The sequence below is a fragment of the Solanum verrucosum genome, unplaced genomic scaffold (genome assembly GCF_900185275.1).
Source record: "Solanum verrucosum unplaced genomic scaffold, falcon-dt-bn FXZP01000148.1, whole genome shotgun sequence".
In the NCBI taxonomy this organism is placed as follows: Eukaryota; Viridiplantae; Streptophyta; class Magnoliopsida; order Solanales; family Solanaceae; genus Solanum; species Solanum verrucosum.
The window spans coordinates 64509-77587 of NW_026020184.1; the positions used below are offsets into that span (position 1 = coordinate 64509).

At 37.1% G+C, this 13079-nt stretch overlaps 1 protein-coding gene across 1 annotated transcript; it reads left to right on the top strand.

Moving 5' to 3' along the window:
- The first annotated feature begins 904 nt into the window (after positions 1-904).
- On the top strand, positions 905-12054 carry LOC125829295 (bax inhibitor 1-like). The gene is made up of 8 exons (XM_049508537.1): positions 905-925; positions 1665-1798; positions 1916-2150; positions 10055-10198; positions 10358-10449; positions 11388-11577; positions 11689-11720; positions 11919-12054. The coding sequence occupies exons 1-8, from the start codon at positions 905-907 to the stop codon at positions 12052-12054; spliced, it is 984 nt and encodes a 327-aa protein (XP_049364494.1).
- The last annotated feature ends 1025 nt before the right edge of the window (positions 12055-13079 follow it).

Consider the following 13079-nt stretch of genomic DNA (forward strand, 5'->3'; position numbering starts at 1 on the left):
AGATTCGCCTTGGGAAATGTTGGCGCGGCATGCCCCCGTTGTGCCAGAAGGACTGGGGCGACACGCCAGCAGTGAGGCAGGTCTATCCGCCCCAACCCATTTTTTGTCGTTTAGCCCGTTTAAGTCCTTCTAAAGGGTACTAACACTTCCTATTGATTCTAACTACTCTAAATGACTTCTAAACACCTAGAAATCATCCTTATATATGAATCATAACCTTGAATCTATAAATTCAAATTCAAGGAAAGTTAAGAGTCAAATCTAGAAAGTTCATAGAGTCTTTTCAAGAAGTCTTTTGCACATGTTTTAATCTTGTTTTAAGAATTGAGTTTGAGTTAAGTAAGAGAAACAAATGAAGTTCATTTCTTCAAAAAGAGTATATGGGAACTAAGTATTCTCAAAGAGTAAATGTTTTCACATTTAAACAAGAGTGGAAAAACTGATTTTCAAGAGAGTTTTTGAGCTAGTTTTTGAGTAATTATCTCAAAGAACAAAAAGAGTTTTTTTGTTTTTAAAACATATGAGCTGAGTATTTTGGGAGTAGTATTGAGCACCGATGTTGGGACGAGTTCATAACAACTCAATGTCTCCATAAACCATGTAGCCATCATAGGTAGAAAGGGTCATACTTTTTAGATGATTCTTTAGTGCTTGTTAGCATAGACTAGTGGATCCACTTATTTGAGGCATTCTATAACACAACAAGTTATAGGATAGTTTTGGCAATGTGGGTGAGACGTTGTATCATCACATAGCTCATAATAATGGTTGTTGGTTAGAGAAACTCCCACAAAGTTATATTAATTTATTATATATGTATATTGAGTTGTTTCTTACTATTTTAAATGCTTTATATAAATTGCATCTTTAATGTTGTTTAATTCTGCATTTGCGTTTAGTATCCATGAGTTTAAGTAAAGTTGAGGTAAGTGATTCTTTCAGAATCCAGCTTATGTATTGTTTAGAATTCCCCTCGCATGCTCGTACATTCAATGTACTGATGCCATTTGGCCTGCATCATTTTATGATGCAGATACAGGTAACCAGGATCAGCATCCAACGCCTTGTTGATCCAGTTGAGCACTCAGAGTCAGTTGGTGAGCCTCATTGCTTCCGGAGGATTCCCTATGTATTGCTTTATTAATTAGTTCATTAGGATGTCATGGATCTTGTTCTAGCGTCCATCTTAGGTGTTAGAGGCTTCATAGATAGTAGTTGATGTTAGTTCTTGAGTCTTTCCATTCTTGTTTTGATGATTGAGACTTGAGTGCCATTTTGGCTAGTGAATGTTCTCTATAAATTCTATGTTTTTATTGAGATTTTAGTTTACTTTTAAAGTATTTTTATCATGAGTAAGTCGTCTGTTGAGTAGTAAGCCAGGCCAAGGGTTCGCTTGGGGCGAGCAATGGTTCTCAGTGCAGTCCGCCCAGGGTGTAGGCTAGGGGCGTGACAAACTTGGTATTAGAGCACAAAGTTCAAGAGTCCTAAGAAGTCTATGAAACCATCTCCATAGAGTCCTAGTTATCGATGTGAAGCGCGTCACATCTATAATTAGGAGGCTGTGACATTTAGGAACTATCTCACTTCTTTCACATTCATTTCGTGAGATAGAGTTTATCTCTATGAAAGTTTCCTTCTAACTCGTGCTTGCACATGTCTTTCAGATCATTCCTCTACAAAGAATTGTTCGAGATGATCCTGCTAGGCGTAATGTCGAGGAACAAGGGGTACCTAATGCACCTGAAGTGCAACCCCAAGTCGAAGTCACCAATGGTGAGTTTAAGGAAGCGATCAGAATGTTAAGTGAAGTTGTGACCAACCAAGTTGGGCAGAGGGAGAACCAACAGGAAAGGAATGATACTTCGAGGATCCGTGAGTTCTTGAGGATGAATCCTCCAAGCTTCGTTGGTTCAAGCACTACTGAGGATCCGGAAAATTTTGTTGAGGAACTGCAAAAGGTGTTTGAGGTTATGCACGTTGTCGATGCTAAGCGAGTGGAACTAGATGCATATCAATTGAAGAGTGTTGCCAGGACTTGGTTTGACCAGTGGAAGAAGGGTAGAGCTGAGGGTGCACCAATTTTGAGTTGCGCTATGTTTGAAGAGGTTTTCTTGGGGAATTTCTTTCCCCGTGAACTGAGAGAACCCAAGGTACGAGAATTCCTTACTTTTAAGCAGGATTCACTAAGTGTTCATGAGTACAGTTTGAAGTTCACCCAATTTTCCCGATATGCTCCGAAAATGGTTGGGGATATGAGAAGCGGGATGAGTCTGTTTGTTGATGGGTTGTCTCGTCTGTCAAGCAAAGAGGGCAAGGCAGCTATGCTAATAGGGGACATGGATATATCAAGGTTGATGGTTTATGTGCAGCAAGTTGAGGAAGAGAAGCTGAGGGATATGAAAGAATTTAGAAACAAGAAGCCTAAACATCGGGGAATGAGTCCGGGTAGCAAAAGAATAATATGAACCGGTCTTCTTTCCAACAGAAACATAAGGGACCTACTCAATCATCTGCTAGTGCACCGGCACCAAGGAACAAATGTGAGTATAATAGTCAGAATTCGCAGAATTCAAAGCTAGACTTGCTCAGTCTCAAGGTAGTGTAGCACAAGGAGGTAACTAGGATCCTGCATGTGCTAAGTGTGGTAGAAATCACCCAGGTGCGTGTTGCGATGGCTCAACTGGTTGTTTCAAGTGTGGACAAGAGGGTCACTTCATGAAAGAGTGTTCTAAGAACAGGCAGGGCAATGGAAATAGGGGCAATAGAGACCAATCTTCTTCAGTTGTCCCACCATATAAAGCTTCACCTAGAGGAGCTACCTCAGGGACTGGCCGAGGAGCAAACCTTTTTTATGCTATCACAAGTCTTCAAGAGCAAGAGAATTCTCCAAATGTTGTCAGTGGTATGATCAAAGTCTTTACTTTTGATGTTTATGCTTTTCTAGATCCAGGAGCGAGTCTATATTTTGTGACTCCTTATGTTGTAATGAATTTCGATGTTCTTCCTGAGAAAGTTCGTGAGCCCTTCAGTGGTCCATACCCGTTGGTGAGTCCATTATGGTTGAGAGAGTCTATCGTGATTGTGTCATTATCATCAATCACAAGAGCACCATGGATGACTTAGTTGAGTTAGACATGGTATATTTTGATGTCATTCTAGGTATGAACTGGCTTCATGCCTGTTATGCCTCCATTGATTGTAGAACTCGAGTTGTTAGGTTCCAAATTCTAAATGAGCTAGTTATAGAGTGGAGTAGCAATTCAGCAGTGCCTAAGGGTCATTTCATTTCGTACCTTAAGGCGAGAAAGTTAGTTTCCTAGGGTTGTGTCTATCACTTAGTCCGAGTTAATGATTCTAGTGTTGAGACACCTCCTGTTGAGTCAGTTCTTGTTGTGAGTGAGCTTCCTGAGGTCTTTCCAGATGATCTCCTCGGAGTCTCTCCTAAGAGAGAAATAGACTTTGATATACATATTATTCCCGATACTCGTCCTATATCTACTCCGCCATATAGAATGACTCCAACAAAGTTGAAAGAGCTAAAAGAGCAGTTGAAATATCTCCTTGATAAGGGTTTCATTCAACCAAGTGTCTCATATTGGGGCGCTCCGGTCTTATTTGTGAGGAAGAAGGATGGTTCCTTTAGGATGTATATAGATTACCGTCAGTTGAACAAGGTTACCATCAAGAATAAGTATCCTCTTTTGAGAATTGATGATCTTTTCGATCAGCTTCAGGGTGCCACTTGTTTTTCTAAGATAGACCTCAGATCAGGCTACCATCAGTTGAGAGTATGGGAAATATGATACTCCAAAGACAGCATTCAGGACCCGTTATTGTCATTATGAGTTCCTAGTTATGTCATTTGGTTTGACTAATGCACCTGCAGAGTTCATGGACCTTATGAACAGAGTATTTAAGCCTTATTTAGATATGTTTGTTATCATTCATTGATGACATACTAATCTTTTCGAGGAATGAAGAAGATCATGCTAGTCATCTCATAATAGTTCTCCAAACTCTAAAGGATAGAGAGTTGTATGCTAAGTTCTCTAAATGTGAGTTTTGGCTTGAGTTTGTGGAATTCTTAGGCCATATTGTTTCCGATGATGGAATTAGAGTTGATACCCAGAAAATAGAGGCAGTGCAGAATTGGCCTAGACCCACATCTTTAACTGATATTAGGAGTTTCTTGGGGTTGGTTGGATATTATAGAAGGTTCGTAGAGGGGTTCTCATCTATTTCGTCCCCTTTGACCAAGTTGACTCAAAAAATAGTTAAGTTTCAATGGTCTGAAGCTTGTGAGAAAAGCTTTCAGGAATTGAAAATAGGTTGATTATTGCCCCAGTATTGACCTTACCAGAAGGTACTCAAGGTTTTGTTGTATATTGTGATGCTTCGAGAGTTGTTTTAGGTTTTGTGTTAATGAGGAATGGCAAAGTTATAGCTTATGCCTCCATACAGCTGAAAGTTCACGAGAAGAATTATCCAACTCATGACCTAGAGTTGGCTGCCATGGTATTTGCTTTGAAAATTTGGCGTCATTATCTTTATGGAGTTCATGTAGATGTGTTCACCGATCACAATAGTCTTCAGTATTTGTTTAGTCAGAAAGAGCTTAATCTCAGAAAAAAGAGGTGGTTAGAGTTACTCAAAGATTATGATATGAGTATCCTCTATCACCCAGGTAAGGCTAATATTGTTGTTGATGCCTTGAGCAGGTTGTCTATGGGTAGTACTGCCCATTTTGAGGAAGAAAAGAAAGAACTAGTAAAATATGTGCATAGACTTGCATGATTAGGAGTTCGCTTAATGGATTCCACAGAAGGAGGGGTAGTGGTGATAAATGGGGCTGAATCATAATTAGTGGCAAAAGTGAAAGAAAAGCAAGGCCAAGATCCTATTTTGCTTGAGTTAAAGGCAAATGTTCATAAGCAAAAAGTGATGATTTTTGAACAAGGGGGAGACGGTGTATTGAGATATCAAGGTAGATTGTATGTACCAAGGGTGGATGAACTCTAAGAGAGGATCATGGAGGAAGCTCATAGCTCCAGATATTCCATTCATTCGAGTTCCACAAAGATGTATCATGACCTGAGAGAAGTGTATTGGTGGAATAGTATGAAGAAAGGTATTGTTGAGTTCGTTGCTAAATGTCCGAATTGTCAACAAGTTAAAGTAGAGCATCAAAGGCTCGGTGGTATGGCTCAGAATATAGAGATTCTGGAGTGAAAGTGGGAGATGATCAATATGGACTTTATTACTAGTTTACCATAGTCTCGCAGGCAACATGATTCTATTTAGGTGATTGTGGATCGAATGACCAAATCAACCCACTTTTTACCGGTAAAGACTACCCATTAAGCAGAGGATTATGCTAAGTTATACATTCAAGAGGTAGTAAGACTGCATGGAGTCCCTGTTTCGATTATATCAGATAGAGGGGCACAATTTACTGCACAGTTCTGGAAATCTTTTCAGAAAAGCTTGGGTTCAAAGGTGAACTTAAGTACTGTTTTTCATCCTCAAACTGATGGTCAAGCAGAGTGCACTATCCAGACTTTAGAAGATATGTTAAGGGCTTGTGTGATTGATTTCAAAGGTAATTGGGATTATCACCTACCTCTCATTGAGTTTGCTTATAACAATAGTTACCATTCTAGCATTTAGATGGCTCTTTATGAACCTCTCTATGGGAGAAGATGCAGATCTCTAGTTGGATGGTTCGAGGTTGGTGAAGTTGGGTTGATAGGACCAGACTTAGTTCATCAAGCTATGGAGAAAGTGAAAATTATTCAAGAGAGGTTGAAAGCAGCGCAGAGGATTCAGAAATCCTACACTGATGTTAGGAGAAGGGAGTTAGAGTATGAAGTAGATGATTGGGTATACTTGAAAGTTTCACCCATGAAGGGTTTTATGAGATTTGGTAAGAAGTGGAAGCTTATCCCCCGGTACATTGGTCCTTACAGAATATCCAAGAGGATTGGCAATGTAGCTTATGAGTTGGAGCTACCACAAGAGTTAGCAGCGGTCCATCCGGTATTTCATATTTCCATGTTGAAGAAGTGCGTGTGAGATTCTTCAATTATCATACCTACTGAAGATATTGGTATCAAGGATATCTTATCTTATGGGGAGATTCCTGTTCAGATTCTAGATCACCAACTTCGCAAGTTGAGAACAAAAGAGGTAGCATCAGTCAAAGTTATATGGAAAAATCAGTTTGTTGAGGAAGCTACTTGGGAAGTTGATGAGGATATGAAGAAGAGATACCCACATCTCTTCGAATCCGGAGAAGTTCTAAATTAAGGTACTAATCCTTTTCTTGGCATTTATTTTAAGTTGGCATGTTGTATTTACAATTTTGCTTGTTTGGTGTTTGAGCTAAATGTTAGATATTACACCCTTAGTCTACTTTGAGTGACCTCATTCGAGGGCGAATGTTCCCATGGGGGAGATACTGTAACACCTCGCTAAGTGAAAGATCTAGAATTAGAAAGAGTCATTTTTGGAAAGAATGAAAAATTTGGAAATTTGTTTAAGTTATGTTAAGCTTGATTTTTGGGTCAACTTCAAACAATCATAACTCCTAGCTCAGGATGATTAGGTGTGCTACAAGATACCGTAGGAAATACCTTTGGATTATATTTCCAACGCAACTGAGTTTACTCACTTTCGAGTTTGTATGAGGGAGATATGCCCATTTGAAGTCGAGCTATCTAGATAAGGAAAATCAAAACCAGATTTTTAAGGGGTATTTTGGTCTTTTCCATACCCAATTAAGTTAATTCGATTTTAGAATTTAAATTGGGGTCTAAAATGAATTGGTTTAGTTTAGACAATTGGAAATTAACGCTGGGATTTTTGGAGAAAGAACTCAAGAGGAGAAAGGAGAAGAAAGGTTTAAGATTCGTCAAGTTCTTGTGATTTTGGCTGTGGATTTCGCCAAGGATTCAATCATACGAGGTGTGTGAGACTTTTATAATGTTGGGTTCATTCACCCACGTGTCAAACATGTTTATTTTAACGTGAATTCGTCCTAAAAAGATTGGAAGTTTGCATGTTCTTGATGTGTGTTCTTGAATTGCTTTCATTCTTGAATTTCGGTTGAGATTGAGGAGTTCTTGAGAGTTTATTGTCGATTATTAGAGTTGTTTTGAGTTAGATTCTTGTGTGTATGTATTGGGTACCTGAATCTAAAGAGATATTGAGAAAAAGAATCTATATTAATCGAATTAAGGTCTAAAAACGAGAGGAAAAATTCGTCAGACTCGCCTGGGGAAATGCTGGCGCGGTGCCCCCCCGTTGCGCCAGGAGGGCTGGGGCGACGCGCCTGCAATGCACCAGGTCCGTCCACCCCAACCCATTTTTTGTCGTTTAGCCCGTTTAAGTACTTCTAAAGGGTACTGACAATTCCTATTGAGTCTAACTACTCTAAATAACTTCTAAACACCTAGAAATCATCCATAAACATGAATCATAACCTTGAATCCATAAATTCAAATTCAAGGAAAGTTAAGAGCCAAGTCTAGAAAGTTCATAGAGTCTTTTCAATAAGTCTTTGGCAAATGTTTTAATCTTGTTTTAAGACTTGTGTTTTGAGTTAAGTAAGAGTAACAAATGAATTTTATTTCTTCAAAAAGAGTATATGGCAACTAAGTATTCCCAAAGAGTAGATGTTTTCACATTTAAATAGGAGAGGAAACACTGATTTTCAAGAGAGTTTTTGAGCTAGTTTTTGAGTAATTATCTCAAACCACAAAAAAAGTTTTTTGTTTTTAAAACATATGAGCTGAGTATTTTGGGGGTAGTATTGAGCACCGATGTGGGGACGAGTTCATAACAACTCAATGTCTCCATAAACCATGTAGTCATCATGGGTAGAAAGGGTCATACTTTTTAGATGATTCCTTAGTGTTTTTTAGCATACACTAGTGGATCCACTTAGTTGAGGCGTTCTATATTCCGACAAGTTATAGGACAGTTCTAGCAGCGTGGGCGTGACGTTGTATCATCACATAGCTCATAGCGATGTTGTTGGTTAGAGAAACTCTCACAAAGTTATTTTAATTTATTATATATGTATATTGAGTTGTTTTTTACTGTTTTAAATGCTTCATATAAACTGCATCTTTAATGTTGTTTAATTCTGCACTTGAGTTGAGTATCCATGAGTTTGAGTAAAGTTGAGAAAAGTGTTTCTTTCAGATTCCAGATCAAGCTTATGTATTGTTTAGAATTCCCCTCGCATGCTCGTACATTCAACGTACTGATGTCATTTGACATGCATCATTTTATGATGTAAATACAGGTAACCAGGATCAGCATCCAGTGCCTCGTTGATCCAATAAAGCACTCAGAGTCAGTTGGTGAGCCTCCTTGCTTCCGGAGGATTCCCTTTTTATTGCTTTATTAGTTAGTTCATTAGGATGTCGTAGATCTTGTACCGACGTCCATCTCAGTTGTTAGAGGCTTCATAGACAGTAGTTGATGTTAGTTCTTGAGTCTTTCCATTCATGTTTTGATGATTGAGACTTGAGTGCCATTTTGGCTAGTGAATGGTCTCTATACATTCTAAGTTTTTATTGAGATTTCAATTTACTTTTAAAGTACTTTTAGAGGGTGTTTGGATTGACTTAAAAGTTGGTCAAACCTACTTTTAAGTCTGTTTTTTACTTCTGGACGTGTTTGGCAAATATGAAACAACTTAAAATAAGTTACGAAGTGTTTGGCAATGTAAAAAATGATTTAAAATAAATCAAAAATGACTTAAAATAAGTTAGAAACCAAAAGTAGGTCTCCCCCTACTTTTTATTTTTTTGACTTAAAAGCTACTTTTTTTAAGCTAATCCAAACAGGCTCTTAAACATATGAATATTAAGGAAGCAAAAAAAAAAGGATGGGGTGGGGTAAGGGATGGTAAGTACCTAAAATTTAAGATGGTGGAAAAGAAGAGAAATTGTGAATACTTTAACCAAATGAAATATTAGTAAAAAAAACTTATTTATAATGAGATCAGATGTTAAGAATAGTAGAAAAGACTCAATTTATTATGAGATGTTATGAGAAGTAAAAAAGACTCATCATATATACATATATTTATAGTAAGGATGGCATGCAAATATGAATGGAGAAAGTACCGTATAAATTTTGTGTTTTTTTATAAATAGACAGCAAACAATTTTTTGAGTAAACAGTTAGATTAATTTTATAACAATAAAAAGGGAAAAGGAAACAAAAATTCCCTAAAAAATTTATATTCCCAGACCTCTGCCCTTTCCCGCCAACAACTGAGCACAGAACTTAGAAGATTCTTCTCCTTTTCTTTTGTGACGAAATTACCCCTGCGATATCCCCAAAACTCAGCCAATAACTGAAAGGTAGAGCCGAAATTATTCCCAAACAGAATAATGGCGAGGGGCAGTCTTTGGTAACAAACTCTTGTGTGTATAACGAACTATAAATACAGCTCACGTTCCTCATTCTTCTTCATCAAATTGTAATCGAGAGATTTCTATCTTGTAATCAGGAGATCTACTTGGAATCGATTCATAATGAATTTTGATTTTTCTGAATAGTTTACATGTATTACCGTAATTCTTTCTCATCTTTTGTACTTGCTTTACTTAATTCTTCAGGATTCATGATGAATTTCGATTTTTCTGAATATTTTACATGTATTACCGTAATTTTCTCTTCTTTTGTATTTGCTTATGCTGTTAGTGATAATCACACAAAGCGATTGGCATAACTTGTAACTTCCTCTAGCATTTTGAGTAAAGTTTGGTATTGAAACCTTGCTCCCTATTCAGTCTTGAAAGTTGTTTTTGAATAGTTTGGATGAAATTCCATTCAAGCTTCCCAAAATAAATTCGTTTCATATAAATTTTGATGGAGGGATTAATTTTTTTCATACAATTTCTGGTTTCAGCATCTTGTGTTTGATCTTTTCTTTCTTTGCAAAACCTAGTTAGCTGGAGAAGATGCATTTTCACTTCTGCTTCCAAGTATTGGATTCCCCTTATTTCCTGTAATTGATTAGTTTGCTGAAATATAGGTATATCTTACTCTCTTCTTTGCCATGTTGAGCTTTACTTCTGGATCCTTCTCGCACTGGATATGGGAAGCGGGAGGCCGGTTCACAATCCTTTCTTCTGTAGCAAGTTTACTCTGTCTTTACTTTATATCACCATTGGGAGTGGTACGTGATCTGTGTCTTATAAATTTTCTTCCAAGTTGTTGATTCATTATTGAGGTCGTTTCTTATATCGTAAATCTTCTGTTTATGCAGAGGACGAGGGTCTTACTCTTGATGATTGCTGAGGTCGTTTCTTATATCGTAAATCTTCTGTTTATGCAGAGGACGAGGGTCTTACTCTTGATGATTGCTGCCTTTTCCATCGGCGCTTCTGTAGGCATTTTTACCAAATATTTCTTTGAAATAGATCAAGAGTAAGACTAGAAAGATGGCAGATATTTCTGTTGTTGATGTTCTATATGGTTGCTTTTACTGCTTTCTTGTCATATCATATTATCAAAAACCTGATTTTTGTAGTCTTCAATTGTGTACAGAGAAAGGCTTGATGTTGATTGGTATATATACTTGCGATTACTTTATCCTTAATAATTAGATCTACTCAAAATCCTTACTGGAAAAAATGGTATCCTTGTAGAAACTAGTATTGTTTTTCATCTTTAATTAGAATGACTACCTACTCTGGAACTTCTTTCTTAAGGACTTGTGAGAACAATGGCATTGGAGTAGATGAATTTGACATTTTGTATCATTCTTGCATGCAGTTAGCTAAAAGTGGCTTCTAGGATCACATAGGTTTTGGAGAACCTGGAATGGCAGGATTGATCACCTAGGTCTTCACAGTTCAGAATTGGATTATACTTAGCATATAAATGAGAAATATTGAGCAATATGGGTGTTGGGATGTTGGTCTGTTGTTAGGTTGTGAGCTATTGTTTTTGGATTTGTAAACTGATGACTTGTAATTACTTATATCTTCCATGGGTTTAGGGGATGTTACAGTTAGAAAATTCTATCTCACCATTAAGTGCATTCTTAGCTAGCAGTATATGTGAAGGAGTTCTGAAGAGTGCTCATAAATGAGTGAAACTAAGAAACATGACGAAATTATGAAGGGTGCACTTAAATAATTTTCCACTGATTTCCTGAAGTCATTTCTGATATGACACAGACATTTGCTTGCTCTTTCAGTTTCTACATTTTATTGCATCTTAATGATTTCAATAGCAGTTACTTTGCTCCTTCTGTATGTGTAGTTGATTATCTCTTGTTGTTCTGTGTCCCTTCTTTGAAGAATATTTTGATAATTTGAAAAATATCTAACTTCAGAAAGCATTCCTTGCTTTCTCTACAGGCTTGTTTGCCGCCTTTTGGCACCTCCAACACTTGGCATTGGAATTATCTGGTTTGGATCCACGTTTACGAGGGAAAGGAGTGCAATCTACATGGGCAGCCTGTTCTATTCTTCTCTTCTATTTTTCTCCACCTTTAATGCTAGTAATTCAGAATACATTGACAGCCATACAGCGCATCGGATGTTAAAGGTAAGCAGTTGTATGCATACAATGTGCTCACACACATCCTATAAATCATTACTTCTGTCTAATGAATGAATAATATGACTGATTTAATGATGAGTACTGCTTGTGTGATAGGTATGCATTGTGTTTGCATTGTTCATGGGATACCTTGTGCGCAGTGGCGGAGCCAGGATTTTCAATAAAAGGGTTTAAAATCTAAAAAAATAGACACATGAAGTAGCCGAAGGGAGTTCGACGTCTACTATATATACCTTAAAAAATTATTTTAACCATGTATAAATCATATAATTTTTCACCGAAGGGGGTTCGGATGAACCCCTCATTGTAAGGTGGCTCCGCCACTGCCTTGTGGTATATAGCCAAGAGATATTGTATGATGCTCACTTTGGAGAAATTAACTTTGTCAATCGCACACTCTCCATCTTCTTCCGTTTACCGGGTATATTGTTCCATGCTGCAAGACTATGCCTGGTTGCATAAATTGAGCAACACAGACAGAATCACAGAATTAATGTTGATACACTTGGAACAGTAGAATAAATAAAGAGTAGATTGCAGATGGGGAACTGTAAATGATGAAAAATATTCCTTTGTGGCTACATTTTACTGATTGAATTTGAAATTCGTTAGTCTGAAGCTAAGTGCTTTGAATGTTATATTCCTTGGCAAATAGTAATTGTATATTCTAGCGTTCCCAAATTTTTCACAAAATTTTAGCTACAAATCGGTTAGCTTTATCTTGATATCAGTTTTCGAAAACCCCTTTTCAATCATTTTCAGTTGGTCTATTTTGCATTCTGTTGGTGATAAGCACTTTTGCTTAACCAAATACTCCTTTTAAAACATTTTAATTGTTTTAATAGGAAAACGTATTTTGGCGGAATGACCTAGGAGACTCTTATACTTGGCTCAAATTGTCAAATAGACCCTTCTACTCATGATTTTGCCAATTAAATACTTAAACTCAATGAAACACAATATTTTAAACCCCTCTGACCGTTGACCAATCTTATGTGGCAACTTAATAGTCGACGTGGAACAAACGTGTGATCTCACTCGTTAAAAGAGCGTAACCAGAAAAATTTGAGACTAAAATTAATTAAAAGAAAAAATGAATAAAAACACAAATCTTCTTTTCCCCATTTTCTTTTCCTTTCTACCCAACATCACTGTCGTTCTTCCCCCACTTAGTCCCCATTTTTCTTTTTTGCTCCCTTTCTCCATTTCTATAATCTTTAATATGTTTGCAAAAAGTATTTCAGAAATCCTTTTCCAGAAGTAGTTGCTTCAGTCTTTGTGAGATAAAAATATATGAAGAGAAGCTATTGGGGGAATGGGGAGGGGTAATTTACCGACGACTAATTGATATAGATCTGATTATTTTGGAGCGGAGAATGATTATTGTATGTTTTTGTAAAATTAAGTGGAACATGTATATTTATTAGAACATATTAAGATATTTTAGTGTGGTTCATTGGCATTAATAGAGGAAACAGATTCACAAT